A 27,890-nucleotide genomic window follows, 5' to 3' on the forward strand; every position below is an offset into this window, starting at 1 on the left:
TAAAATATCTGGTCTTTTTGCAAGGTCATATTTTGAAACTTGTTGAAACTTGTTTCTGGTTTCAGATCCCAGCTCCTGACCCCCCACAACAGGCAAAGGAACCTGCACAGCTCCACACAGTTCAGATAGCCAGCAACCATTTAATCACTCTAATTGCATTACAGAGTGCAAGTATGTTTTCCTGTTTATTTTTTTGTTTAGGTTTTAAACAAAACAGTTCAGCTCCTTACTGTGCACCTGCCACTACACAGACAGCAACTTCCACACCCAAGGGGGCAGGAATCAAATTACCCACATTTCCAAGTCATTAAATTCTGTTTCACTTTCCTCATAGGTAAGCTTAAAAAGAGAGGCCGCATGTAGAGACTGGGAGAGAAACAAACAAAGCTCAGTCAAGTGGTGCTTTTATAAAGATATGCTTGAACAGCAATTTCAGTGTGTGCATCTCAAAAAAGAGCAACGTGGTCCTGCAAAAGAAGTGAAGTTTCATCTACGTTGCCAAGAATTTTCTTTTTGTGGTCCTATAGTTTGAATAGATGAGGCAAGGTTTCAGAAACCAGTTTAACTAGACTTTAACAGACCATTAAGCAGATGAGCAAGTGTATATTGTTGAAATATGGATTGGGAAAAAAAACTGACATGGAAAAATACAAGCAAGTGCTATTAGAAACACTCTCAGGCATGTATTTCCAATAAGTGTTCTCTCTATTTTTTAGTTCTTTTTGTTTTTTCTTAAAAGAGTTACAAGGTCAGGAAGGAGAAGGGCTGATCTACGATCTACAGCAATCAAAGTTTGCAACTTCAGTATTCTGCCAATTTCATCACTGAAGAGAACATTCATAAAAAAACAGGGAATAATCAGCTGACAGTGAATATGGAGAAGGATTTATTGTAAAGCACTGTCTGAAATTTTACTAAAAAACCAATCTGACTTCATGCAGTTTTAAAGTGATTTTTCACTGGTCTAAAGTGAAATATTTATGTTCCTTGACTGCTGAAAAAACAATGTCTTTCAATTACAAAATGATACAAGAAAAGGAAAAAAGAATTCCCCTGCAAATCACCCTCTGCTTTAATCTGTAAGTGCTGTAAGGACACATAGGGCAAGACCCAGTTTATGTATTTTGGTACCTAAGTGGGTCCCATGTGCTTCCAGCAGCTGAACACTGAGTGCAGGATAAACCTTGTGCAATTCCCAGCACTAAGCAAAGCCAGCAGCTCAGGACTGCAATCACTCATCACAGCTCTGGAAGGTGTTTACTATTTTTCTCTAATACTGTGTATTCTTACCCAGGCAGACGTTTTTTGCTGTGTAATTCAGCTCACAATGGATATTATGCATTTTGTTTCAAGATGCTGAGCGCTGCATTTTTGAAGGGTAGCAACAATTTGCTTGTGGCTAGAAGGATGACTCTTCTTAAAGTAAAACAGTGACACACCTAAGGCTAGATTTAAAAAAAAGCCGTATGCAATTATCAGCTTGCTGACACAATAGGTGAAACTGTGTGTCATACTTTATTTGAATTTTTTTTTCACCATTTCTCTTTGGAGTGGCAATTCTACCTGCAAGAGTTGATTTAGAAAAGGAATGGCCACTATAACTAAAAAGATTTTTAAGTGAAAGCTAGTGTAGCATTAATACTTGCTAAAATACCTTGCAGCTTTGTTGGAAAACTAAAATATTACAAACCACAACACCTTCCAGCTATTCATTAGCAATTTTCAGCTTCCATCCCATGTTTCTCTCCATCTCACCAATTTATTCCCAACAACTGAAGTTGTCACAGGTGGCACAGCCACAGCTCTCATTGGTTTTACTACCACAGGCAGAGGGATCTCAAATATTGTCATTTGACACTTTCCTGAAAAGAAAATAATTTGTTTCCAGAAGAAGCTGGAAGCTGAAAGACACCAGCTTCTTCAGAAACACAACCTCCTGCTATAAACATCTGTTCCAGAGGTCCCACCAACAAGGCCTTGTGACCAGAAAACTGAATACCACACACCCTGAAAAATCACAAGGTAAACCTGCATCAAGCCTATGGAGACCAACACTGCAGCATGGCAGGGGGAAAGGAGGAAATGAAATAGGAAATATATTGCTCAAAGCATCATGAGCAGAAGAAAAGTTCTGACAAACAGAACAGATCAGAACTCTGATAAAGGGAAGGCTTGAACAATTGGGCTTTTTAAGTTTCTACAAGCAAAAAGCTTGCCCAACCTTAAAGGAAACCTTTAAAGTTTTTCAACTCAGAGGATGGAAGCAGAGCTTTTATTTTCACCAAGCTGATGACCAATCTAGAAAAATTACCATATTTGAACCAGACTTCAGGACTATGAGTCTGGCCATACCAAGACTAAAGATTTGAAGGCAGTGAGAACATAAATGTAACTGCAGAGCTGTCACCACCCTGCCAGAGCCATTTGTTATCACTCTGGTCACAGGTGACAGTGTGCCTTCACTGCTGCCATTAGTGCTGGTTAGACTAAAAACAAGAATACAAGATTGTAAATATGGTATCAATCAAAATACAATATTTACAATAATACAATATCATGGGATTGTTTCACTGTGCAAATACATCTTCAGGTACCTTCAGTTAAGAATTTCATACTACATAATTTCATACTACAAGATAATTTAGCATGAACTCAGCTAGAAGTGAATTAAATATGACCCTTCAAAATAAAATATCTCATCAATAACTTATTGTGGCAAATGTCACTGTTGCTAGCATGCCAAAGTGAAGCAGGGCTATCCTGGAGTTTCACCTTCTCTTTCCAAAAGTTATCCCAAAACAGGGGATGTTTTAGGCATCACAGCCTAGAGTCACCAGGCTCCTCTCCTTTACAATTTATGCCAGTGTAGATGAAACATCATCAAAACACCATGAAACACCTCATGAGAGAAACAAGGCTATAATGTCTCAGCATTTCTTGTCTGCTCTCTATTGAAAAAGGAAGAAAAATGGTGCTTGGCCTTAAGAAAGATGGACAGCAGGTTCTTAGACAGGAAGGTTTTATCAAGGTCTCAAAAAACACCAGGAGCAAGTACCACAGGGCAGAGACCTGCTGGGTGAGCCTGCATTGAAGGACCAGCACTGAAAAGTGAAACTACAGGGGTGAAAACCAGCAGAGAGCAGCCAGGACACTGTGTCCAGGAATAAAAATGGATTCATTTACAGATTGTCTCAAAGAACCTTAAAAACTGTTTTTAAAGAAGAAAGAAACAGTCACATACTCTTTGAGAGCCTGCTGAGCTCAGCAGGTAGCCCTGTGTGGGCAAAGTAGGCTTTTGGATGAGATTGAAATAGTTCTGCCAGCAATCTAGAAGCAAGGAACTCCCTAAAAATTAAAGCAGATATCCAGGACCACAGATCACTGCATAGTCCAAACTTCTTCCTATTTTTATTTAAAGAAAATACTAAATGCCCACTGATAAAACCTTTCTGATGGACACAATGCTGCTATCAATAGCTGTACTAAAAGTGTGCCAAGAAACTGTGAGAAGAAACACCTTGTGTGTTTGCAGTGCAAGTCACCCGTTAAGAAACCTCAAAATGTCAGGCAGTGTGTGGCCAACAAAAAGACCAAACAACAAAGAGAGAATCCCATGGGCAAGGAGGAGGGAAAACATGAGACAGAAGAAAAAAGGTAAAACCAGTTTGTATCTGTAAAAATAGCAACAGTGTTAAGGGAAAAGTGGCAGCAACTTGTAGTCCACCATTGCAGTAGCACAGATTTGGAAATCTCTTAAAGATTGTAATTTTGAAAGTCTTTTGAAACAGAAACCATGGACTGAAAAATAACTACACCAGGCAATTCCATTCACTGCCAAGTGAAATCCTGCACTCTGCTCTGCTCTTTAAAACCACAAGGCATCAAAAGAGGAAAAATCCTCTCATGTATTTGTTAACTTTAACTCAAACACCTTCTTAGTAATAAAACCCCTACTATTCAAAAGTGCTGTGTTAAGGATTTAGTATTGCCACGTAAGGTTCTTACCCCTTTCAGAAACTGGAAGTGGTTTTATCTTCTATTCAAAATAATCTTTGAATTGGAACACTTTAAAAGGAAAATTATAATTTGAATAGAAGTAGAGCTGAGGTATACTTTATTCTTTTAGACTTAACCTGCTCAATTTGCAAGCTCTAAGCTGGTCAATAAAAATATGCTTTATTCTTTGCACAACACCCATCTGATGAAGTCCACAAATCTTGGATTGTTAGGAACAAGACACAGCTGAAAAAGTAAGAAACAACCTCTTCCTTAAGTTTTCTCCTAATACTTTATGGCTCCATAAAGCAACTCCTCCATTTTAGAATAGTTTGTTATTTCTGCCTCTACTGAACTAAGGTTCCAAATCTTCTCTCTCTTAAACTTAAACTTCTCCTCTTAAACTCCCTGAGCTGATGTCCCCGAGGTCCCCACAGAAGGTGGATCAAGCAGACAGAAGATGACACCCTGCCAAAGCCTCCACTGATTTCTCTTATCCATCTTACAGTGAGTTTCTTTGGATTTTGCTTTGAAAATCAGGTGAACAGAAGGAATTGAAGTCATCACACAAAAAGGAAATAGATATGTTTACATCACTACCACCCACCCATACACAATTCTTTACTTTGAAGCTATTCAGCATATGTGTTAGCACACACCTCAAGTTTTAACAGACTTAAAAACTGACCTGTATCAGTTTCCTAGCTCAGTACCAGAGAGAGGGGGAAATGTGGCAAATGGATTTGTAGAAAATTCTAAAAACCTGACAGAAGACTCACACAGTGTGCATCTGTATGCAAATCTTGAGATAAGAAATGCTGACTTAGAAATGCCATGGAATAGGACAGACATTGCTGAGAGAGAAATGGAGCTAGAAACAAGTTTGAAAGGATGGCCTTGCAAAAAAGACTAAATATATATATATAGATAGATAGATAGATAGATAGATATAGATATAGATAGATAGATGGATATGTATAGATAGACACAGATAGATATATCATAAATATATGATACAGACATATATATGTAAATATATATGGAGACATAGAACAATGAAAGATACATTGTAGTAGGACCCACGAAGAGTAATTTTAGATGATTGGCTTTAAGGCATTTGCAGCATGGTGTGGCAAAAGCTGATAGGCCAAAAATGCTTATAATGTATTGTATTAAGAAATTTTATATAGATGTATATATAGATATATATGGAGACATAGAACTATGAAAGATGCATTGTATGAGGACCCACAAAGAGTAGTTTTAGATGATTTGCTTTAAGGTATTTATAGTATGGTGTGGTAAAAGTTGATAGGCCAAGAAACACTTCTAGTGTATTGGAATTAGGAAATAGTTGGCTTCTGATTGTGATGGCATGAATTATAACACTTGTATTGTCTCACCCTTCACATAAGACTGAAAATGGAATAAAAGCTTTTGAAATACCACTCAGTTACCGCATGCCTGAGTCAGAAAAAGGCTGACTGCAGCAGCCTGGATGGAGGCAGCCCCACCTGGAGATGTGGCTGATGAAGGGGATGAGCTCGGCGGGCTCGTAGGCGCGTCGCGAAGGCCCAGCACACGTAGCAGGCCGCGTCCCTGACGTTGGAGCCCACGCTGCACGCCCCCCTCTTCTCGTCGTATGTCAGCGCCTTCAGCATCACAGGGACCACTGGTACAGCACAAAAAAATACACAAAAAGCAAGTTAGGACCTTTAAGATCATCTTGTTCCACCAATGCCATGGGCAAGGACATCCTCCTCTATCCCAGGTGGCTCCAAACCCCATCCAGCCTGGCCTTGCACACTTCCAGGGGCCTCCCCACCCTCACAGGGAAGAATTTCATCCTGATATCTGACCTAAACTTACTGTCTTTAGTTTAAATCCACCCCCCCTCGTCCAGTCACTACATGCAGGAGTCAATTATGTTTTTATACAGATAAAAGAGCTTCCAAAACTGTGGGGTTCCAGTCGTTGGTTTTTCTGGGTCTGGATTGAAGGCATTTGAGACAGTAATTCATGTTCTGACTCAAGTGTTTATTATTTCTTATCAGTAAAACAGTCTCATTAATGTGAGTTCTGCAGTTTTTCATTAGAAGGCACAAAATGGCCAAAAATCTCTTGGTACAAGGTCTTTTAAGACTAAACTATCCAATTAAGAACTTGACACCTGGATTATTTTCCCTTTTAACCCAATAACTGATCCCAAAGAGCCCACAATGGGGACTTTTCTGCCCAATTACAAAATGCCACCCAAACCCATGAAGAAGAAGGAAGAAAAAGCATGAAGAAGAAACCCAAGATGACACCCTGTGCCCTCCATCTTGCTTCCATCCACAACACACTAAAAATCCCAAAAACCTCAATTTCTCACCAAGTGATACACCTACACTGCTCTGTATAATCTATTTCACACTTTTGTGGATTCTAGGACTTTTGTGACATTTAGGAAACTTTCTCCATGAATGAGGATCAAAGTCAGTGCTCCCCTGGGGGTCAGGGCACCCCAGAGCAGACAGAGAAATATTCCTGGGTTTCCACACAAAACCTGTAAGGATAGTACTTCTACACCATTCTAGAAACACATTGCTACAGTTCAAGAGTATGAATGCAGAGCTCCCAAGAGGGCCTTCATTTGGTATCTGCACATCCAGACAGAAAATCTGAATCCATCTCTCTCTAGATGGCACGACTTTATTAAATGACTAATGTCTGCAGAAACAACAGCCTCTAAAAAAAAAAAGAAAAAAGAAACAAACAATTTCTCTATCAGTCTTCTTTCTTGTATCAAATTTATCAAATGCATCATTTTCCTTAGAAAAGACTTGTCACAAGGTGATCCCATTAACAAGAAATGGGATCACTGAGCTGTATTTCATTAACAATTTGTGCCTGGATATCCTTGAGTGGATATAATCACAAAATAATTAAAACTTCCATGTGCTGTTTATCACTCTGTGCTCCTGCTTTAAACAAAAAGATAGATACCATGACTGGAGAAGTGAAGTGTTAAAAGGCTGTTCAAATTCATTTTAAGCTGCTAAAGAAAATCAAGCAGTAGATATAGAGATGGGTGAGATTTGAGTAATAGAAGCATAAACACTACAAGGGAGAAAGTGTAATTCCAATTCTGGAACAACCATACAGCAGAGATGGATAGATTGCTGGACATTTCCCAGTCCCTAAAGAAACTGCAATGAAAGTATTTAAAAATGCTGCCTAGCTTGTTTTGAAAATTGCTGCATCAAGTGATGAGAAAAATGGAATTTGCTGGTTCTACAGGAACACTCAAGCAGGCGCCAAAGGCAATTTTGCAAAGCTGCAGCAGGTTTCCCTCAGTACACCACTCCAGCTCCTTTGGACACTTCCCTGCACACTCCCACCTCTGTGCAGGGAAGGAAAAGGGGGAAGGAGGCCCCTCCAGCAGCTCCTCACATTTGGATTGTCTCTGTGAAAGAAAAAATGTATTTTTGTTTAATGTCCCAAATGGGCACAGCATCAAATGGTTTGTCAGGGACAGTGGTGATGCTGGTGGTCTGTTGGCCAGGGCAGCTTGAGCTCTCACACCTCTCTGGTGGCCCTTTCCTCCATCTGGGACTCACAGCACTGCTCTGTGAGACTGCAAAGTCTGGAAACACAGAAAAGGAAGCAAACAATGGGCACTGGGGAGGTGGGACTAACAGGGGAAACAAGTTGAAGTGTGCAGCACTGGTAATTAGAAACACAAAAACTGATCTAGGGGGCATCTGGGAAAGTTTTGTGCTATCACTGGTTGAATATTTTCTGGGAAATGCTGAATAAAAGCTGCTCCTGACACAAGTGTGTTTGTGTGTGTGTGTGTGTACAAAAAAGCAGGTCCAGCATTACATTTCTTGTTGGTTCTTAAGAGTTATAAAAACCCAAAAGAAAAAGTACCCAATATTCCAGGTTTCACTTAATTTCTTGCTCTAGAGTTCCTCAAACACCAAATCTTAAACTAAAAATGCTTTATCCAAAAATGACAGATTTAAAAAACAAAAAAACTTTAGAAAAAAAATCTTTCAGAAGGAAATTAGTTTGGTAGGGTGGAGACAAAATTATTGGATTTTTGAAATTCTGAATACGACTTTTTTATTGAAAACTGGGAGGCTGGAATATGCAACAAGGAGAAGATCTGAACTATTCCTTAACTTTACAGGTTTAACTTTAAAAGTTTAGCTTTAATTTTACAAGTTCCCCATTTCTTTCACAGATCCACAGGTTTTTTTAAAAAAAGTGCGCCACCAAAACCAGAGGACAAACAGTGCCCACTCTCAAGCTGATTATTAAAACAAAATCCACCTGTGCAGGTCTGTGAATGCTCAAGGAAACACAGTCACCTTTACCTGTAGCCTGAAGGTATCAATAAGCACCTGCTGCACCCCACCCTGCCATGCCCAAGAGCGTCACTGCAGTTGCAGCACAGCCCTGTGCTCAAGCCTTGGAAAATAAAGAAACAACTTCTGGTATTACAAACAGGGCTGGGTTGGTTTTTTTCCTCATACTGGAGACAGGTTGCAGAGATATTCTGCTGTTTAAACGTGGATTTTACACAGTGGGGTGCTCAGTGCAGGTGAGAGACAATAAAAGTCTGGGGAAGGAGTGTAACCACATTTCTCTTCACAGAGAAAAGGCAGGCACAATTCTTCTCAAGAATATTTCTGGGATTCGCATTCTCTGAACCTCAGAGAAAGGAAAAACAATTTTTATCCTTTGCTGTGCCTGTGTTTGTGCAAAAGTAGAATGCAATATGGAGATGGTTTACCCAAAGTCATGGTGTTTTGTTTCCTTGAGGTTCAGAGAATGTGAATCCCAGAAATACTCTTGGGAAGAACTGTGCCTTGCTTATCTCTGTGAAGAGAAATGTGGCTACAAAGGAGCTTGTGGAAGACATTGGTTACTGAAAGGTTTAATGTGTTTAAATGAAAGATTCTTTACATTACTCCTTTAAAAACATAGTTTACACCAACCTCAACTATAACCTGTGCCATCCAGAGTTCTTTGTCACTTTAACTCCACTCAGTAAATCGATTTTTTTTAATTTAGTGCAATGTTTATCATATAAAATATACAAATACAGCAGTCAAACAAACAACAAAAACCTGTTCCTCAGCCCTAGGCCTTGTCTCCACAAGAAAATTGCAAAATGTCAACTTGACCTTATTTAATTTAAAACAGATTTCCATTGGATCTGGGGTTAAATAAGAATTGTCTACATTTAGTTTCAAACTAAAATATGCAACTTAAAACAGAATAACTCAGTGTTATCTAAGACAAGCATTATGTTTTTATAGGGACTGTTAAAGCAGAGAAGCTGCTTCAATCCATAAAAAATACTTTGCAAATCCTTCTATTATAATATAATCCTTCTATTTTAGAATTATATAAGAAAAAGTACTACAAAGTGGACATTTGCTATTCCCGAAGGGAGCATTGTGCACAATGTCACAGCAGGAGCAGCTACAGACACTACAATTAATGAATGATGAAGCTTGAACTTAGTTACATATCCAACACAAAGAATAGCAATTTTGTTCAAATTTTTCTTCAATGAAAACCAACTCAGTGCAGAAGGGAGGGTTCAGCCTCTTTGTCAGCCTCATGCTTAAAAGTTGAGATGGTTTAGTTGAGGCGTTAGGGCTGGGTTGGACTTGATCTTTAAGGTCCCTTCCAACCTTGTCATTCTGTGAATTCTGTGAAAACAGCTGGTGCAGATATCTGCAGTGTGTTGTTTCCTAAAAACACAACTCTGGCTCCCCCATGTACAGAAAATCAGGTTTGAGACCAGTCACTCCTACATGGCACCTCTGGAAAGGTGGTGGTTAGGTGGTTCCTCCTAAGTGGAACTTCATTAGGGCTCTTGTACGAATATTTACTGGATCAATTTACTGCATGCAAACACCAGAAAGTTCAGGTTAGGCCCATTCCCAGAAATAAACACTTGTTTAAAAATTCTGTGAATCACCTCTGAATTGTTCTCATTTTCTACATATATTATTGACTCCAGAATCTACTCTTGAAGGGCTCTTCCATGGGTAGGATAAAGCCTCCAGTGGGGAACAGAAAATGTGTGTGCTATTTTGGATGTGCAGAGTTCTCTGTGCTGTTTTGGCCGTGCACAGTTCTCTGTGCTGTTCTGGCTGTGCAAAGCTCTCTGTGCTGTTCTGGCTGTGCAAAGCTCTCTGTGCTGTTTCCTCTGTGCACAGTTCTCTGTGCTGTTTTGGCTGTGCAGAGCTCTCTGCGCTGTTCTGGCCATGCACAGTTCTCTGTGCTGTTTTGGATGTGCACAGTTCTCTGTGCTGTTCTGGCCATGAACAGTTCTCTGTGCTGTTTTGGCTGTGCACAGTTCTCTGTGCTGTTTTGGATGTGCAGAGTTCTCTGTGCTGTTTTGGCTGTGCAGAGCTCTCTGTGCTGTTTTGGCTGTGCAGAGTTCTCTGTGCTGTTTTGGATGTGCAGAGTTCTCTGTGTTCCTGTGGGATGATGCTCTGACATCCCATCCCCAAGGGCAAGTGCCTAAAAACCACCCACAGGTGACCTCTCCTCTGCCATTCCTGCCCCCAGGGCTGACCTCATTAAGGGTTTGCCAGGGAAGGAGGAAGAGAGCAGAGCTCCTGCAGCCCAGGAGGGATGTGAGGAGGGAACAGCTGAAATCTCTGAAGCCCCTGGGTGCCCCCAGAGCTGAGCCCACCCAGAGGCACCTGCACAAACCCAGCACTCTGTGCCCTGTGACTGAAGGGCTGCTCTGTCTGCTGCAACCTCCCTGCAGCCTCTCACTACGTCATGAATTAAGAGAGTCTTTAATTACATGTTCACGTGGTGCTTTTTCCATGGAGCTATCTGAGGCAGCCCACAGGACAGACCTGCTCCAGGGATGAATCACAGCAGGGCAGCACAGAGGCTGTTGTCTGCCTGGCTGCTCAGGGTGCAAAGCCTGGAATGCAAAGGCTGCCTGTCAGACTCAGAGAAGGGGTGGTGGTTCAGCTGGATGTTGCCCCACAGACTGTTTGGTACCAGTCATGGTCCTTAAATGCAGAGTTCAGGAGCTGGACACTGGCTCTGGTTGCCAGGTTCCTCTGCCAGGGATTGCCCTGGTGCTGACAGGAGTGAGAGCTCTGGAGTGGGGCCAGGGGCCAAGCAGGGAGCAGCCAGATCTGGATTCCAGCCACTCCATCCCAACATCCTTACCTAACACAGCCCTAAAAGCTCAAAGCCCCCTCAGAGCAGCAGCTGAGCCAGGACAGCTCTGAAACACTGAGCACTCCATGGTTTGGGGACTCTCCTACCAATCACACCAAAGGCCAGAGCAGAGACCTTCTTCACACAGGTGTAGAGCTGACAGAGCTCTGCCTGGACTGAACCAACAGCAAACTGCAGTTAAAGACATGAAGGAACAGGCTTGTGGAGAAATCCTACTGAGCAAATGAATTACTTACTCTAAAGGAGTATAAAAATTCTGTAAACTCATAACAGTGTGTGTCAGAAAAGAAATATCACCCAAGAAAGCCCAGCCTTAAGGCTAAAGTTGTGCAATACCAAGATAAACCCCATGGTGAAAAAGCCAGAAGCAATTCATTGTCATTTATTCCCTGCTCCATGTTTACCCCATCTCCCAGTGCTGCTGGGGGAGGGACCTTTCCTGCTGCAGCTCCAGACACAGCATTTCTTCCTGCTCATACCTGCTGGCTACTGAAAAAAAAAAAATCTGCACTATTTATAATGCTTCCTTGCTAATTTGAAAACTATTACAGTGACATAGGCACTATAACTTTTTAAAAGGCTCTTTTCAAGACCATGCATCACTTTTAAAGTTCACCTGGGTGTTAGAGAGAAGGAATTCCTCCATAACCAGCCTTTCAGGTTTGGGTGTTCTCTATTTTCTAAGGAGTCCACCTAAGACAGGTAGTTCTTTTTTTTTTTCCTCCCCACGTCTTCCTGTATCTCTGATGAAAAGCACCTGGAATTTTGCCAAAAGCCTCACAATTAACCAGCACTACAGAACAGACCAACAGACAGTACAGAAACCTGACTTCTTGATTCATCATCCCTCTCCTCCAACCCCTGGCTTCTGCAAGTCCATAACAAACAATTTAATACTCTGGCATATGAAACACAGAAGGTAATCCTTAAAAATTGAGAAAGTAAACAAGTTTAAGAAGCTACATAATACATTTCCATAAGACTATTCAAATCCTGGTCTCAGTTAAACTCCTCCTAAAATGCACTGGAAAGCAGTACTGGGTTCACTTTTGTTGGTTTTTTTTTCATGAATGGCCCAAGTGAGATTGTACAAGCAAAAATGCCCTTTTTGTCCACTGTGTGCAGAGTTTTTCTACACAAAGGAGACTTTGGATTTTTTTAGAAGTATATCTAGTTATATATAATTATCAGTAAGCACCATTCCCTCTACTCCCAGATAAAAAGACAATATACACAGGGATCCAATATTTTCTCCCTAAAAGCATGTGATTGAGCCTTCTCTGTACCAGGAACAGAAAACTGGGTACTGCCCCAGAGCACATATCCATTCTAACCAAATTGACAAGAAAAAATTAACAATAGAAAATCAACAAGGTATTTGCACCAGAAGCTGAGGGAATTTTAAAATCACAGATACAGCAGTCACATGTACACAGATATTCCTTCAAAGCTGTAGCATCTGCTATTGAGACTGGCTGAGGGCATATGAAACACTTTGACAGCACCAGAGACTTCATTTCATACAAACTTTTCACCAAAAATACACTTGACAATGGGATATCTTTAAAACAGAGAGCAAGCATCAACTGAGAGAAGCTGTTCCTATTTAAACAGTGTTTCCTATTTAAACCAAGTGTTTCCTATTTAAACCAAGAGCTTACCATTCAGCAGAAATAGGTCACAAATATGTCCCTAAGCCAGGCTCCTTTTGGATACTGGTAGAGTTGGGTGTGAAAATGTAAAAGCATCAGGATTTTGTCATGGAATCCCATGATATTGTAACCTGCCAAGTCCCCTGTCAAATGTGCCTTGGGTCCCTCACTAACAGACCTTTAACACTCCCTATTTCCTTCTTACAGTTTCTTCATGTTCCTTTTATTCTGAAGGTAACTTATGAGCTGAAGAAGTTAAGGCTGGTTCTGCACATTTTTTCCACTCTATATAACTACTTTTCATTTATTCTGGCATTAAAAAAATTCAAATTCCAGATTCAGATCAGTTGTACTGACCCACTGGTACCAGACTCCTGCATGTCCCAATTTCCCTGGATCCCATCAGCATTATTTCCTCCTATTGAAATGCTGATTTTATTGTTGCCACAGTTTAAAAAGGAGCAAGGGGCTCTTGGCCTATCCCAGTCTGTTCCTCAGTGAATGGGGTAAGGGTATTTAAGAAAGCAGGAAGATTAAAAGTAATGTCTTCCTTGCTGGAATCCTCCCAAAATAAGCACAAATTCACTGAAAGTGTAACCACAGGGCTCTTCCAACCTGCCTTCTCTGGCTTCCTTTTCTTACTCCTCAGTGATGCAAATGTTTTCAACCTTTACACATATGTGATTTTATAGCAGAAACAGGAGCCCATCCTGCACAGTGAGCATTATTTCCTGGTGAAACACTAACATGGATTAGATTTGAGACTGGGACTACTCAGAGCTCAGCAAGTCCTTGAGAATGACACCAGAACATTCTTCAGCTCACCACCAAGACGTTAAGAACACCCAGGAAGGTTCATGTTCCTCTACATGACACACCTTATTAGCTAGAAAGTTTATACTGTGCTGTCATCAAGAGAAATTTTAATAACGTCCTTTCACAAGCAAACCAGAAATTCAAGTAAACTAGGATTCTCTTGTTTGTTTAGTATTTATCCCCACCCAATTAAATAAAAAAAAACCTATAAATAATAGTCTGAAGCCTACAAAACCACAAATACAGCACAAAACAAAAGCTGTGAAATCATAGTGAAACCACATTGAAATGTAGGTTTTTGGTTCTAGCATACACTGTAGAGTAAGGAATATTTAGTTTTGGGGTGCTGCAACTCCAAATGTAGAATGGCACACAAATCCATCATCAGATCATGAGATTTTAGTTAACTTCAGGTTATTTTGCTAAAAAGGTTTCTCCCACATGCAAATTAAGCTGCGTGATCCTTCTAATAACAACTGAAATTTTACAGCTGAATAGTGACATGTAACTTTGAATGCAAAACCATAACAGCCAAGCTGCAGCATCAGTATTTTTCAATGAAATAAAATAAAACATCAGGTTGTATTTGCTGGTTTATATTCCCCACTTTAAAAATGTATTGAAATACTAAACAACATGTACTAATCATATAAATATTTATAAAATTTGGCATGTTTCAGAAAATAACTGAAAGCTAACAATATGTTGAGTCTGAGAGAATTTGTTCTATGCCTCCCTGCTCTCTGGTGAGAGAAGCATCACAGCAACCTCGTGCCAAGTATGGCTCAAAAAAAAGAGTTTATTTACCCTGCCACTGCACATGGCACAACTCAGGTCCTGCTGCTGGATTCTGTCAGAAAAACTATCATTGAGGCAAGAAAACTGGCTCAGAATCTCTGGTGTAAGCTTTGAAACTAAAGCAGAAAAGGGAAAAATATTTGGCACCAAAATCACTTTTAAAAGAATACATTTGGAAAGAGAATTGTAACCAGAGCACCAGGCAGAAGCTGAAGGTGCATTTTGCATCCCTGTGAGAATGGCTGCCAGGGAAAGGAGTCACCATTCAAAACCCTCCCTTATAAACAGCTCATCCCTTTGCCTACAGTCCCAATTCCTGCTCTTTCCCACTTCCCCCAAGATGTTTCACTGCCCAAGGGCGAGGATGGGAACCCAAAGAAAGATCATCCTAGCTCCAGACCAAACAGCACAGGCCACAATAAATATCTAAAAATGGGATCTGCAGTTGCTATTAAGTGCTGAGCTTTTATTCTTTTCCCATACAAGTAATTTGCTCCAGTAATCTGAACAAGTGGCTCCCAAGCCCAAGCACAGCAATCTGCCCAGACCTATCTCTGGAGTCAGGGACTGGATTGTTAGGAAAAACAAAGGCACATTTCAAAGGTGTTATTCAAAAAGCATTAAGACTAATAACTATTCATATGGGATAGAAAAAAATAATTATGAGAATATTGTAGGAGAATCACGTCATGTTTCGGGGCACGGTGTGAGTTCCAGCAATTACACTCACATCCATTTGCCCCCTTCTGGGAATGGTGTGGAACAACCCAGCCCAAACATGCTGATGCTCAGAGCCCTTTTCCCCCTCAGAAATGTCTAATACACAATTTTTTATTCAAAGTATTTTACAATTAAATGGAAGAATTTATCCCATCTTAATCCAAAGGACTTACAAATCCTTTGATAACTTCGGTTCCAGTGATCCCAGAAAAAAAAGGATTTTATTAAAAAGGATTGGCTTATATATTTCATTATATATTATTATATATTTTATATTTATTATTTATATAATTTATTATATATTTCTATAATTTATTATATATTATTTGTTTTATATATTTATATTTACTTATTATATATTTATTATATTTTATTCTATATTTATTAGATATATTCTATATTTTATTTTTATTAAAAAAGGATTTTATTAAAGCCACAAATGCAGACCCAACTAAGGTGACACAGGGGAACCCTGCAATTCCAAGGCACTTCTTTTATGTGGGAAGCTGAGCTTCACCAGCTCCATGTGCACCAGTATCCACATTTACCTGGGATCCTGCTGCTCTCTGGAATAACTAATGAGCTCACAGATTGCTAGGACCTGGAAAAAAATCCAGGAAATGATGGAAAACCAGTGGCCATTCCCTGGGAGCAGCACTGGAGTCCTGAGGGCAAGCAGCAGGGCCAGACCTGGCATCAGAGCACAAGGGAATGGAATTCTGAAGGGGAAAACAGAAATGAGGTGAGAGGCGTACCCAGATCAGGGTAAATTTACCCCATCTGGATGTAGATTTTCTGCAATTGACATTTTGTTTTCTGTTTAGTGCTAAAGCTGAGCCAAAAAATTCACATAAAAGCACATACAAGGAAGTTTGTAATATTTAGAGAATGACAGAATTCTGCTATAGCTAAACAACACTTATTTAATACTGAATTTTAAAAAGAACCTAGAATAAAGAAGTATATTCAACACCAAAGAAGATAAAACCCCAAAGCTTCAGCCCCACAGAGATACAAAAATCACCACATTTTAAAAAAAGGGCAACTTGGCAGGAAACATATCAATAAATCCAAATTTTACTGTGTCAGTCCTGGTGCTCTTAATTAATGTGACCTGTACATGAAAGAAAAATTTTCAGGCAAAAGAAAGAAAAAATTTCAGGTAAATGAAAAAGGTGCTACCAAGAGGGGACTGGGCTCATTGACAGGACAAGATGTGATCAGGTGAGTTAAAAATAAGTGTGGAAACAACATCCCTGCAATCATGATTTAGTATTTCTACCAATCTGCACAAAAAGGAGTTCTCATGGTCCTCCTCTGGAGTCCACAATGGATCTCCTCCCCAGATCTGGGTTTTTAATATCATTCAAGCCCCAAGCAAAGGAGAATTTACATGGTTGTTCTTTTTCTTCCAGTTCTGCTTCACTTGCAGCTGATTTCACTGGCCTGAGTGCTAACAGCACTTCCAGGAAGCAGCTGGGTTTAAAACATTTTCTGTGGGTCAGTGCAGCAACTGGACATCACAGCTCCCCTCCAAATACAAGGTCAGACAATGGGGAGAAGTTAAAAAAAATAAAATCAAAGTTCCAGTTCTGACTCTCTGTTATGCCAGTTCAGTCAGCTCAATTGAGGGAGCCCAACAGCTTCCTCTAGATGCCACAAATTGAAATTTTCTTCCAGAGATGTTTCTGAATACAGTCTTTCTCCCCTTTTCCCTTAGAAATTTCTAATACACAAATTTTTATTCAAAATATTTTACTACTAAATGGAAGAATTTATCCCATCTTAATCCAAAGGATTTACAAACAACTAGAGAGTAATGTGACAGCAATATTACACCATTTATACTGCTATGCTGTATTATAGAAACATAATAAAAAATAATTAGGGGAAAAAATAAAACATAGCACAAAAGCCACTCTTCTACCTTAAAATTAGTAATTGCTTATAATTTGAATTTTTCTTTCAAAAAGTTACACCAGCCCAGCAAGAGCAAGCATGGTGACCTGCAAACTCACATAGGGAAGTAGATTTCTCTAAATAATTCCACCAAACCAAAGGCAACAACTTTAAAATTATTTTTAAGACAGTGCTTTAAAGTGTCGTAAAAGACTGATTTTCAAGACAAAGACTTTTTTTCAAACAACTTTCTAAACAGGTTTTGTCCTGACAATTTCCTTTATAATTTTCATTCCAAAAAATCTTACTTTTGCTAACTATAAAATCCATTTATATATATAAATATAAAATGCAAATTATAAAATATAAGATATAAAATATAAAATACATTTGAAGTTTCAGTAATCTGCAGCTGTCTTATCTACAGAGCAGTGGGTGAAACAAGAGGGTTCCCAAGTTCAGTTTCAAACAGAATTTTTAACATCTCTGGAACACTGGAATTAGTAGCCAAAAGCCCCTTTGCTTATGCATTAACAGGAGTGGTTTTTAGACAGAGCTACAGGTATCAAAATAATTTCCTTGTGCCAGCTTGTGTGAGAGGAAATCATTTCACTGAGCAGCTCAGCCATGTCACCAGTGGCTGGCACACAGCCCCAGAAATTTGTCATTTACAAACTTTAACAAAAAACAGAATTAAAGCCAGCCCCAGCAGTTAGCAGTGGGTGAGCAGTTGACTTTGCCAGTTCCTTGCTGGATTTCCCAGCTCCTGAGCAAACACAGAGCCATGACAATCAATCCTGCCTGCAGTGACTCCTTTCCCTTTCCAGGACCTGTACGTTTGGCTGTCGATTATAGACAAGCTTTGGCAGGTCCCTGTGGCAAGCGAGCTTGGAGTTAGTTCAGTCCCGCCTTCAGAAAGGAGACTCATGAAGGACAAAAATTTAAATAAAAATGAAGAGGGGGGGAGGAAAAAAGAAAAAAGAGCAAGAATATTAAAGCTACAAAGGGCATTCAATAAAAATGTCAGTCTCCAAAAATGAGCAATATTATTTTCTAAGCTTTGCTACCCCCTGCGTACAGTCAGTTCTGCTGCCCACGAGTCACTTGTACAAAACTTAAAATATCCTCAGTGTTAACTCGGCCAATTCTGACCCCACAGTGCAAAAGGAACAGGCACCAGAGCTGAAAGCAAAACTTGGTTGTTGGAGGGCACGGAGCGACGGGAGCTGCCTTCGATAGGAGATGCTGAGGTAATGCTCAATGAGAGCGGTGGACGCAAACAAATGAATCGTAGCTGCAGGCTGGAGTAATATCAGGTGCATCTCTACACCCCGAGGGCTCAACTCCTACACGCTCAGGTCCCTCCCCTGGAACAGCCTCCTGCAGTTTCACTCAGGGCTCAGGCAGAGAACAGGTACTGCTCTCCCAGCAGTGACAGCTCCAGCGCAGCGCCCGCCCGCCGGCTCTCGGACACCCAGTGCCTGGTGAGTACATTGCTTTACAGCATTTCTTTCAATAAAACTTTGCTGATATTAAGGAAGAAATCAGAGGTGCTCAGTTCCCAGCTGTCCCAGCAGCCAGGGTTACTCCAGCAGGTGCACTCACGGCACCAGTCTCAGCTTTCAGCAGAAATATTCCCCTCTCCTGCTGAAACTTTCAGTCTGAGAGAAAATCTGACTTTTGCAAGTTTTTATAATTAACTCTTGTTGGTGCAAAGGGTTTTCAGCACCTTTTATTTATTTTTTTTATTTGGGGAGTTAATATATTGCTATATTGCTTAAAATTGCTGTGTTTGCTGTGCCAGCTCTGCTTCCTAGAGTCGTGTCAGGTTCATCTGAAAAGCTTGTGTGAAAATTATGTGCTCCAGCTTTGATTTATTAATTTTTCCAGCTTCTGGGAATTTAGCAGAAAATCAGGTCGTTTTCTATATTCTAGTCAATTAGAGGGTATTAAGACATTGATTTATTAACTTGGTATGTAGAGAGATTTTTATTTCCTATCCACACTGCCTAAGCAAGTAATTTAATCTGTGTTTCGGAGCTTCCTCTCGCACACAGACACACACACAGAGCAGTTCCCGTGGGTCTGCACCTCACACACACACTGCCCTCCCAGCCCACCCCTCTCACCCCTGCTTCCTCCTAATTAACAATCAGTTGTGTTAAAATTTTATCTTTCAGTTTCAAGGACCTGGAAGTTTAGAAGGGAGGGGTGGTTAATCGCTGGAAAAATCTCAGCTAGAATAAAACTCACAAATCTTGTTCTTGCAACACCCTGGGTAGGTGACAATGGCATGTCCTTGGGTTATGCAATAATGCCACATCACAATATTTTAATTATAGCATGTCCTTCAAAATGTTCCACCCCAGTGAGTCCTCCTGGTCAGAGAGATCCACATCACCAGAAGGAGCCTGCAATAATAATGGGGTGGGCATGAGCAGCTGTTACGTACTTTGCTGAAGCAGTGTCCTAAAAAGAAATGTAATTACTGTCCCTGCTTGTAATAAAAGACATTTTGAAATTTCCTCTTTGATCAACTGGGCATCTTAAACAATTTAAACTACTTAAAACCCTAAAAAAAACAACCTGGACAGATATATATGCACATATCTATGTGTGTGGATGAATACACATGTGCATGTGTGTGTATACACTTATCCCCACGGACATTTTTTGTTTATATATTTACACACAACGTTCAACTACATTCCTGTTTTCTGAACCTGCCAACAGGTTAAAGGCAAGGAGGGAGCAACAAGCTGCTTTTAAAAATAGAAGGAAGGAAACTTGGAGCAGTCAGAGTCAGGCTGGAAAGGGCGACAGGTTCGAAAGCCATGAGGAGGTTACTAGTGCCAAAAACAAACAACTAAGATAACCTCAGGTTTAATCAAGATTATCTGAATAACTTGTTTTCAATAAAAATATAAATAAATAACACTACTGCATTTCAAAACTAGAGAATTATAATAATATAGAACCATCTGCATTTCTACAAGCAGGTCTACAGGAAATAAATTTTCAATCTAAGAAAAAAAAGTCATGTAAAAATTATCTTGCTGTTGAAGATTTTCTCCCCCTTTTTAAAAGATATCACAAGTGATGGCATTGAAGTTAAAAGAAAAAGCAACTACTTATTTTGATATTTTCTTTCCAATACTAAATTCTAACTTTGGCAGCACAAAACATACATTGTACAGCTGTAACATTATTTATATAGGGACAGTTTTAATTGGTTACACCTATTTTAAACTATTAATGTCCTTTTTGAATGTGTGATCAAATAGTTTTAATGTTTTTTAATGCTAAAATATGTCTCTCTGCCAGACACTCTTGTGAATTAGGGACCAGAGGATGAATTATCCTACTTGTCTAACTTTAGAAATATTTTATTACTGGCGTTTTTAAACCATGAGAAAAAAAGGGATTAAATAGTAAAAGAGAGAAAGAAAACATTCACCTGGCTGGCCTGACCTAAGTTTAGGAAAGGTAAACACCCTTTAAAATGAGCTGCTCTCTGCACCTCCCAAGTCAGAGCAGCAGGTTCTGGAGCCATCAAAACAAATTAAACAGAAAGAAATAAAAAGCTGCTGGAATGCTCTCCTGCTGTACCCACAGCAGAGGAGCTCCAAGGCTTGAAATTTCTAACATGAAAACTGCAACAACGCATTTTATCTTGTTAAGAAATGATAGTTAATACTCTGTCCAACAGGAATAACTTGAATCAAAGTTAAATACCAAGTACAAAGTCAGAGGGGGGAGGACAGGACACACAGGAATTTTCATTATGAAGCAAAGGAAAGCTGGAAGAACAAGGAAATCTAATTACCATCCCTTTATTATAAATGCTGCACCTGAATGCAGATTCGGACATTATCATAAATGCTTCACCTAAGAAAGCAATGGAGTTTTGACAACAATATCTTTTTTCAAGAACAATTAGTACAAGCACTTCCAAGAAGATATAAAGAATAACAGGTACAAACTGACTTGACCAAGTCCATTACAAACTTTCCATGCTAGTTACACATCATTAGTTAAAAATAAGTGCAACAAGCTCACTTAAGGCAGGAGAAAGAGCCTAGTTCCCTATCTCAACCTCTCCTCCTGTCTCAGTATTTCATTTACTTATTTTTTAAAGTAAAAATATTATTTTTAATATTTCAAAGGATTTCTAGCTATTGTTATTTAAAATATTTTAAAATACAATATATTGTTTTTAAAAATTTATTGGACTGCCATTTCAGCCATACTCCAATGATCAGATTTTAACATGCTAATGCATTTTTCCTTGTTGCCCTTACAGTATCAGTATCCAACTCAAACAACCTCATTAAAACCTGAAAAACAAAAAGCTACTTCTCTAGAAATTCCTTTTTCATTAATCTGAAGCACATTTAAACACTTGTTAATTTTAGGAAAAAGCTTGATTACTTTTTTCTACTTGCAGAGCAGCTTTGCATTTTTAAGGGTGCCTTCACAATAACTATTTTAACAAAATTAACACTTCTATAACATCAGAAACAACATTTAATACAATTTGCTAGAATTACTATACCTGATGAGCCAAGCAGCAATTCTGTAGCTTTCCCTTCGGTTTTCATCATGTGTTGCCTGTCATTTTCTGTTAAATAATCCCTGATTTAAGAAATGCAAAACATCTCTACTTGAACTAAAATCTCACAGCACATAATTACCGGCAATTCTTTTCATAAACTTAGTATTTTAATACTACTAATTCAAACTTCTATGTAAAAAGCTTTTTTTTAAAAAAAAATGGAGCTATCTCGTCACTCTTCCAATTAGTATTCCTGTAGTTTCGGGTAACACAATAGATACAGTACGTGGTTTTGCAACAGTCATCATTTTGATAATGATGCTTGTAGTTCATGATGAAATCATCAGTTTTTAGATCTCTGCCATAACACATCCTATAAAATCATGAGAACTTGACTGCGAGAGTTTCTCACGCCTTCAGAATCAGTGAACATAATGGAACAAGCCGGTACAAGCCCTCCCGACTTATCTACCCAGCGAATCACCGGGCTGGATAAAGTATCCACAACCTTCCTTTTTCCAAAGAAAGGCAGATAGATCCTTCCCCTAGAAATCCATTCCTGTCAGACACTTTTCCCCCCGAGTTAATACACTGGGGCACCCGTGTTAACCATGTGCAATCTGTGAGCAGCAGGAGGATGGGAGGGGTGTTTATCGGGCAGAGGATTCCATTAGTCAGGCACTGCAGCGCTCATTTCTCTTAATTGAATTAGGAAGAGGAAGAAAATCGGTGTGGTTTTATCCTTCGAGAGATTGGGCACTTTTGAGGTATCCATTGAGATTGGGCTGTTGGGAAACGCCACACCAGTGAAGAGAGGGGTTGGTCAGTCTCAGAAAGAGCCCAGTCAGCCGCCCAAGAGCGACCCATGCACCCCACCCTTGTGTCACCACAGCAGGAAATTCCCTCCTCGCTCTCCCGGACCGGCCCGACAGGCTCGCCCCACATCCAGCCCCTGCTGGGACCTGCCTCTTCCCATCCCACCCACTCCACTCCTCTCTCAACAGCTCCACCTGGATTTCTACTTTCATCTTCTCAATGAATGTTCCTCTAGCTTTCAAAGAGAACTCCCCCGAGCCGGCAGCACAGGCAGGTGACAAGTGCTGCTGCTGGAAATGAGGCCATTTGTATGACTGTGTTTGGGTGCGGGAGGATGCCAAAGGTCAATGCCCATCTAAACCCAGCCTGACTCCTCCAGCTTTTTTATTGTTTTAAAAAACCCAAATAACACAACATATGCAGTATGAGGGGGAATGCTCTTAAGACAAGGCACTACTTTGTATTTAGTTTCTATGTTCCACTAAAGCTCATTTTAAACTTTGTGTTTCAGTTCCTGCACTACCAGTGGCAAAAGCCTTGTTTTCCGGCACCCTCTTCCCTGAGACACCACAGGAGCTGGCTGCTTCTCCTCACCTGGGAAGAAGGATTCTAGAAACCTGAAAAACCGGAAACATCACGAGGCTAAAACCAAGGGAAGCCAACCACAAGAAAGTTTTTATAAAGAACCATTACATTTACTTGTTTAAAGCAGAAAAAAGAATGAGTCTCCTCAAAGAACGTAAACCCAAGAAGCCTCATTACATCCCAAGACCACCGGGAAAGCCATTCAAGTACAAGTGCTTCCAGTGCCCCTTCACTTGCAATGAGAAGTCCCATCTCTTTAACCACATGAAGTATGGCCTCTGCAAGAACTCCATCACTTTGGTGTCAGAGCAGGATCGTGTCATCAAGTGTCCAAAGGGCAGTTCCCTGGAGCCCAAACAGATCAACCAGCTGGAATCTACTGTCAAACCAACTTCTTCTAAATCTGTCACAAACGGACTGTCAAGCCTCGATTCAAAGCCTCAATATCCTTTTACAAAAGAAGATGCCAAGGAAAACGTTGAGTTACAAAACCAGGCGACAAACGCCGCAATTCAAGGACAGAAAGCTGTGATTCCGAAGGAATTAAGCCCTGCCAGCTCTGCAGCAGAAGGTGCCATCAGCGTGCAGCCCCTGATGGAGGGCATGGTCAGGCCCTCAGCCTTCGTTCCTGTTGGAGAACACCGAGACAGCAAAGGCCCAGAAATCACTGAGGCATCTGAAATCCTCTCCCTCTCTAACAAAAGTTCTCCTTTTCACACCAAGTCTGCGTTTCACGCACCAGCTCACCCATGGAAGGCAGGTTCTTTCCTCCCAGAGTTTCCACATAAAGTTGCTCCCACGAAAGGCTTTGGTTCCATTTCACCTTACATGCAACCAATGATTCCTGAGTACTCGCCCCATTTCTATGAGCACCGGCTTGCTATTTACACACCGTACCTGCTCCCAGGTAGCTCAGAGTGTGAAAGCTCTGCTCTCTCTGTCTATGGAACGCAAGATCAGAGACACTTTCTTCCCCACCCTGGGCCACTTCCAAAACCCCTAAATCCATCAGCATATGAACACTATCGATTGTTCCAACAGTACCACTCCACTCCACCAATACCATATGGATTTTGTAGACCAACAGATCCTCCATTTTACAGATTTTCACACGTAGCTGGTATTAACAGGGATCAAAACTCTCATCTGATGGAAGAAACCACTTTGCTGTACCCAGCCTCCTTAAGCCCTTCCCAACAATACCCTCTAAGCTCACATAAAAAACAAGCAGATTATGAAAAAGAAATGACATTATTGCATGCCAAAGGTAACGCTAAAGATGACCAAAATGAAAGAGAGAATGCCAAAATGAGCCCGCTTCGCGGGAAGCGCAGCAACAGGCTCCCCTGGCAGACCCAGCCCCACCAACTTCACTCAGACAAGCCACACGTGTGAGGGTTTGTTTGACCTCTCCAACAAGTCATCATCCACATCCCTGGGCAAGTATGACCAATCAGAAGAAAACTTCACAGCCTTCAGACCTGTGAGAAAAAGCACGGACCAAGCGCCTTCCCTTCAAGGAGTGCAGGCACAGCAGGAGAGAGGGGATTCACCTAACAGGTAAAATAACACTTTGAAAATTCTTGTCAGGTTTACCAGGGACACGCAAAGACAGATGGGCACATTCATGCGATGCCTGTTTATATTTAGATTTACAGCAGTGAATTATCTGTTCTGTACTAACTGTGCAAAGCACACAGGTGCTGCAGTGAGCAGACTGTTCATTCTCCTTAAATGTACCAGGAATTTCCACCTTGTTTTTGTACTTCCAATGGGTTTGAGTACTTCAGGGAATTACTTCCATTACAGTGATGGGTATGGTGAAAGGGATTTGGGGATTTAAAGGAGAAACAACAGAATTGTGGAACTTCTAGCCTAGAAGTCCAGATTTTTTCCTCTTCCTGCCCAGTTCCTCAGCCCCAGTTTAAAAGAGCAACTGATAGTGAAGTCTCTTTTCTCCTTGTTTCTTCCAGCATCAATGTCACTGATGAAGACTCACACACACAGACTGACGGCCAGAACAACGCGGGCTCCCTGTCCAACACGGAGGAAGACACAGGGATAGGTCCCCTCAATCTTTCCAAAAAGCCCGACACAAGCACAGGACCTACTCATGAGCACATGTACAAAACCCCATCCAAAACAGACAGGCAGAGCTTCCTGGAAATGCAGGACATGCCCCTGAACCTCTCAGTGAAGGATTCCTGTAACACATCCAGCCTGAAAACATCCTTCCACAGCCCATCCCACGATAACAACACCACCGCCACTGCTCCCAACGCCGAGAAGGAGAGCTCCGGAGCGGAGCCCTGCGTCCCCAAGACCCCCAGCAGCAGTGCCTGTGACAAACCCTTGGCAGCCCAGCGTGGTGAGGCTGCAGACTTGGGGCTCATGGAGAGCTGTGATGAGCAGAAGCAGACAGCAGCCGTGGCTCTGTGCCAGCTGGCTGCCTACAGCCCCGGCACGGCGCGGCTGGACGGCGACGGGCACGGGCGCGCAGGACGGGCACGGCGCGCCCGCCGAGCCCGCGGCCGATGCTCAGGATGCTCAGGGCAACCCAAAGGGGAAAGGACAAAAAAGGACAAACCAAAAAGAATCCACGAAATCCCAGCAAGGTGCTAAGAGGGTCAGGCCCAATGACTGCAGCAGAGTCTTCACTTTAAGGAAGAGAACAAGAGTGTCCTAATTCTCCTCCTTTCAGTGAGTTCCTGGTTACCAGCATCATCGTGAAATTTCTACAAACCCTCATTCGTTGGGCTTGGCCCATGACAAGATACATTCAATCTCTCCATTGTAAATAATGTTCATAATTTTATATTAATATTTTTAAGTAATTGAACTTTGCCTTGTACAAGCTCAGGTTTTGATGAGTGAATTTTTGCATTCGTTACTAAAGCCAAAGTAAATTAGATGAATCTTCAAGGGGTTTTTGCAATTGTATGATGTAAAATAACTTTTACAACTTCTTTTCTTAAAAGACATTTAAGCTCTAGAAACAATATTGCTCAATAACATACTGTCATAGTCTTTTTCCAGCCTTAACTTCATCTAATACGGGGGGTTTTGGGTCTTTTTTTTTCCTTTGAAAACCTTTTTATGTCACTGTGCAGTAGTTTAAACAAGCTTAAGATTAAAACTGGCTTTTTAGAATATACTGTAAAAACTGCTCTGTGTATGGATGCACTTTGCCATTCTGCCCTAAAAGAGAACAACAGACCAAATTTAGTTACTCAGAGGCAGAGGCCACTTGAAATAAACTGCCCCAAACCCTGTGTAAGCGACCTCTTCTCACACTGACCGAGACCAAGATTCAAGTCAAACCAAAGAAAGCCTGCACAGGTCTAACAAATGCAGTTTATGTTCAACTTTAGGCAAATGGCTATGAAAGCAACACTGAAAATATGAAGAACTAAGCAATCCAGGTGCCTGCTTTGCTGAGGTTAGACAGACACTGGGCAGCCTTCAAACTCCAGGCCTAAAAAGTTATTTATATAATTTATTTCATCTGAGGCAAACTCTCCTGGTGAAGGTCTTGTTTCAGTGCATGTGTTATCACTCACTATCAGTTTCTGTGTCCTTCTACATACAGCCATAAAACTATTTCCTATTTCTATATCTGTGTATATAAACTGGCAATTTTTCAAATAAATCTTATGATCTGTACTTACAATATATGGAAAGTCATTAATGAACACAAATACATTTACTACACTATCTATATTGAAGAACAGCTAGCAAGAAGTTGCTAGTTAAATTTTCAATTGGCAAGCAGAATTCTGGGACCAAATCAATTTCAAACAAAAGAAGCTTTCTTCAGTGATGGAAATTCACTACACAGGTTAATTCATCCATACTTTTAATTCCAAATAATGAAGCTCAGAATTCCCTCTGTCTTAAAGTTGCTGTCCAGCTTGTCCAAACTGCTGCAGAAGTTCAACTAAAAAAAGGCTGATCCCTGTGTAAATTTGCACAGTGTAAGGAGAACAAACCCAGAACAAGCATTATTCCCATAAAACCACAGATATACATTTCTCACTGGTCATTACTCAGGTTAGAGGCATCCTCAGCTCCCTGAACATCATTAATAGGTGTAAACCTACTCAAGTGGAGCTGCATTCAGCATAATGCAGAATTCCCAGAATTTTTTTTAACTCCTGTTTTGTGCTGTGCTGCTTTGAGCCAACAACTCATTGTAACAAGTTTAGTAATTAAACAGTAAATGACAGAACTTCAGTTTCTGAGGTAAGGAACAAAAAGAGATGCACTGATCTTTAATTTAATCCTTCATAGAGAAAAGCTTGTCTCACATTATCAAAAGGCAAAAATATCAATGTGAGTTTGAGAAAAGGCAATGCAGTTACAGAAGAAGCCAAATCAACTGAAATGCCAACAGCAGGGCCTAAGTCAGTGCGAGGTACTGAGCTGTACACCAGCACGTGCCTTCCAGTCCAAGATTAAAGCTTCAATCCTAGGGTCAGATGCTGCTAAATCCCTAATTTCCAAACATGAAATTACAGTCATGTGTCACCACTGCCACCCTTCACACTACTTTAAGTTATGTGCCTGACTCAACTCTGAGAGCAGAAAGCTTCAGTTACTATTATCCACAATTAAAAAAAAAAATCTCGTGTATCTCTTTACTTGATAATTTGAATTTCTTTAAAGTGAACGAAGAAAAACTTTTTGGTGTTTCTTCCACAGAATTCAAGGATTTCTTCTGCCCCATCTCAATACAAATATTATTTATAAAAGCCAGCTCCAGTGGTGATCTGATCTGCGTTCTTCAAATTAAATAAAAATCTGTCATGAGGTTATCCAGATTCCCTGACAGAGGTGGA

General features: G+C 40.5%; 2 protein-coding genes across 2 annotated transcripts in view; one reads left to right on the forward strand and one right to left on the reverse strand.

Moving 5' to 3' along the window:
• The window catches only part of TBCD (tubulin folding cofactor D), a 119,542-nt gene that overhangs the window by 65,362 nt on the left and 26,290 nt on the right, over nt 1-27,890 (reverse strand). Inside the window, 2 exon segments of the mRNA XM_030962324.1 lie at nt 5,511-5,560; nt 5,562-5,668. Of these exon segments, the coding sequence (XP_030818184.1) occupies nt 5,511-5,560; nt 5,562-5,668 (157 nt within the window).
• ZNF750 (zinc finger protein 750) lies at nt 18,453-26,714 on the forward strand. Its single transcript, XM_030962325.1, is given in 5 exon segments — nt 18,453-18,580; nt 22,979-24,372; nt 24,374-24,612; nt 25,026-25,565; nt 25,567-26,714. Coding segments are annotated over 4 exon segments (2,136 nt in total). The 5' UTR covers nt 18,453-18,580; nt 22,979-23,187; the 3' UTR covers nt 25,739-26,714.

This window comes from Camarhynchus parvulus, chromosome 18 (assembly GCF_901933205.1).
Source record: "Camarhynchus parvulus chromosome 18, STF_HiC, whole genome shotgun sequence".
Taxonomy (NCBI): Eukaryota; Metazoa; Chordata; class Aves; order Passeriformes; family Thraupidae; genus Camarhynchus; species Camarhynchus parvulus.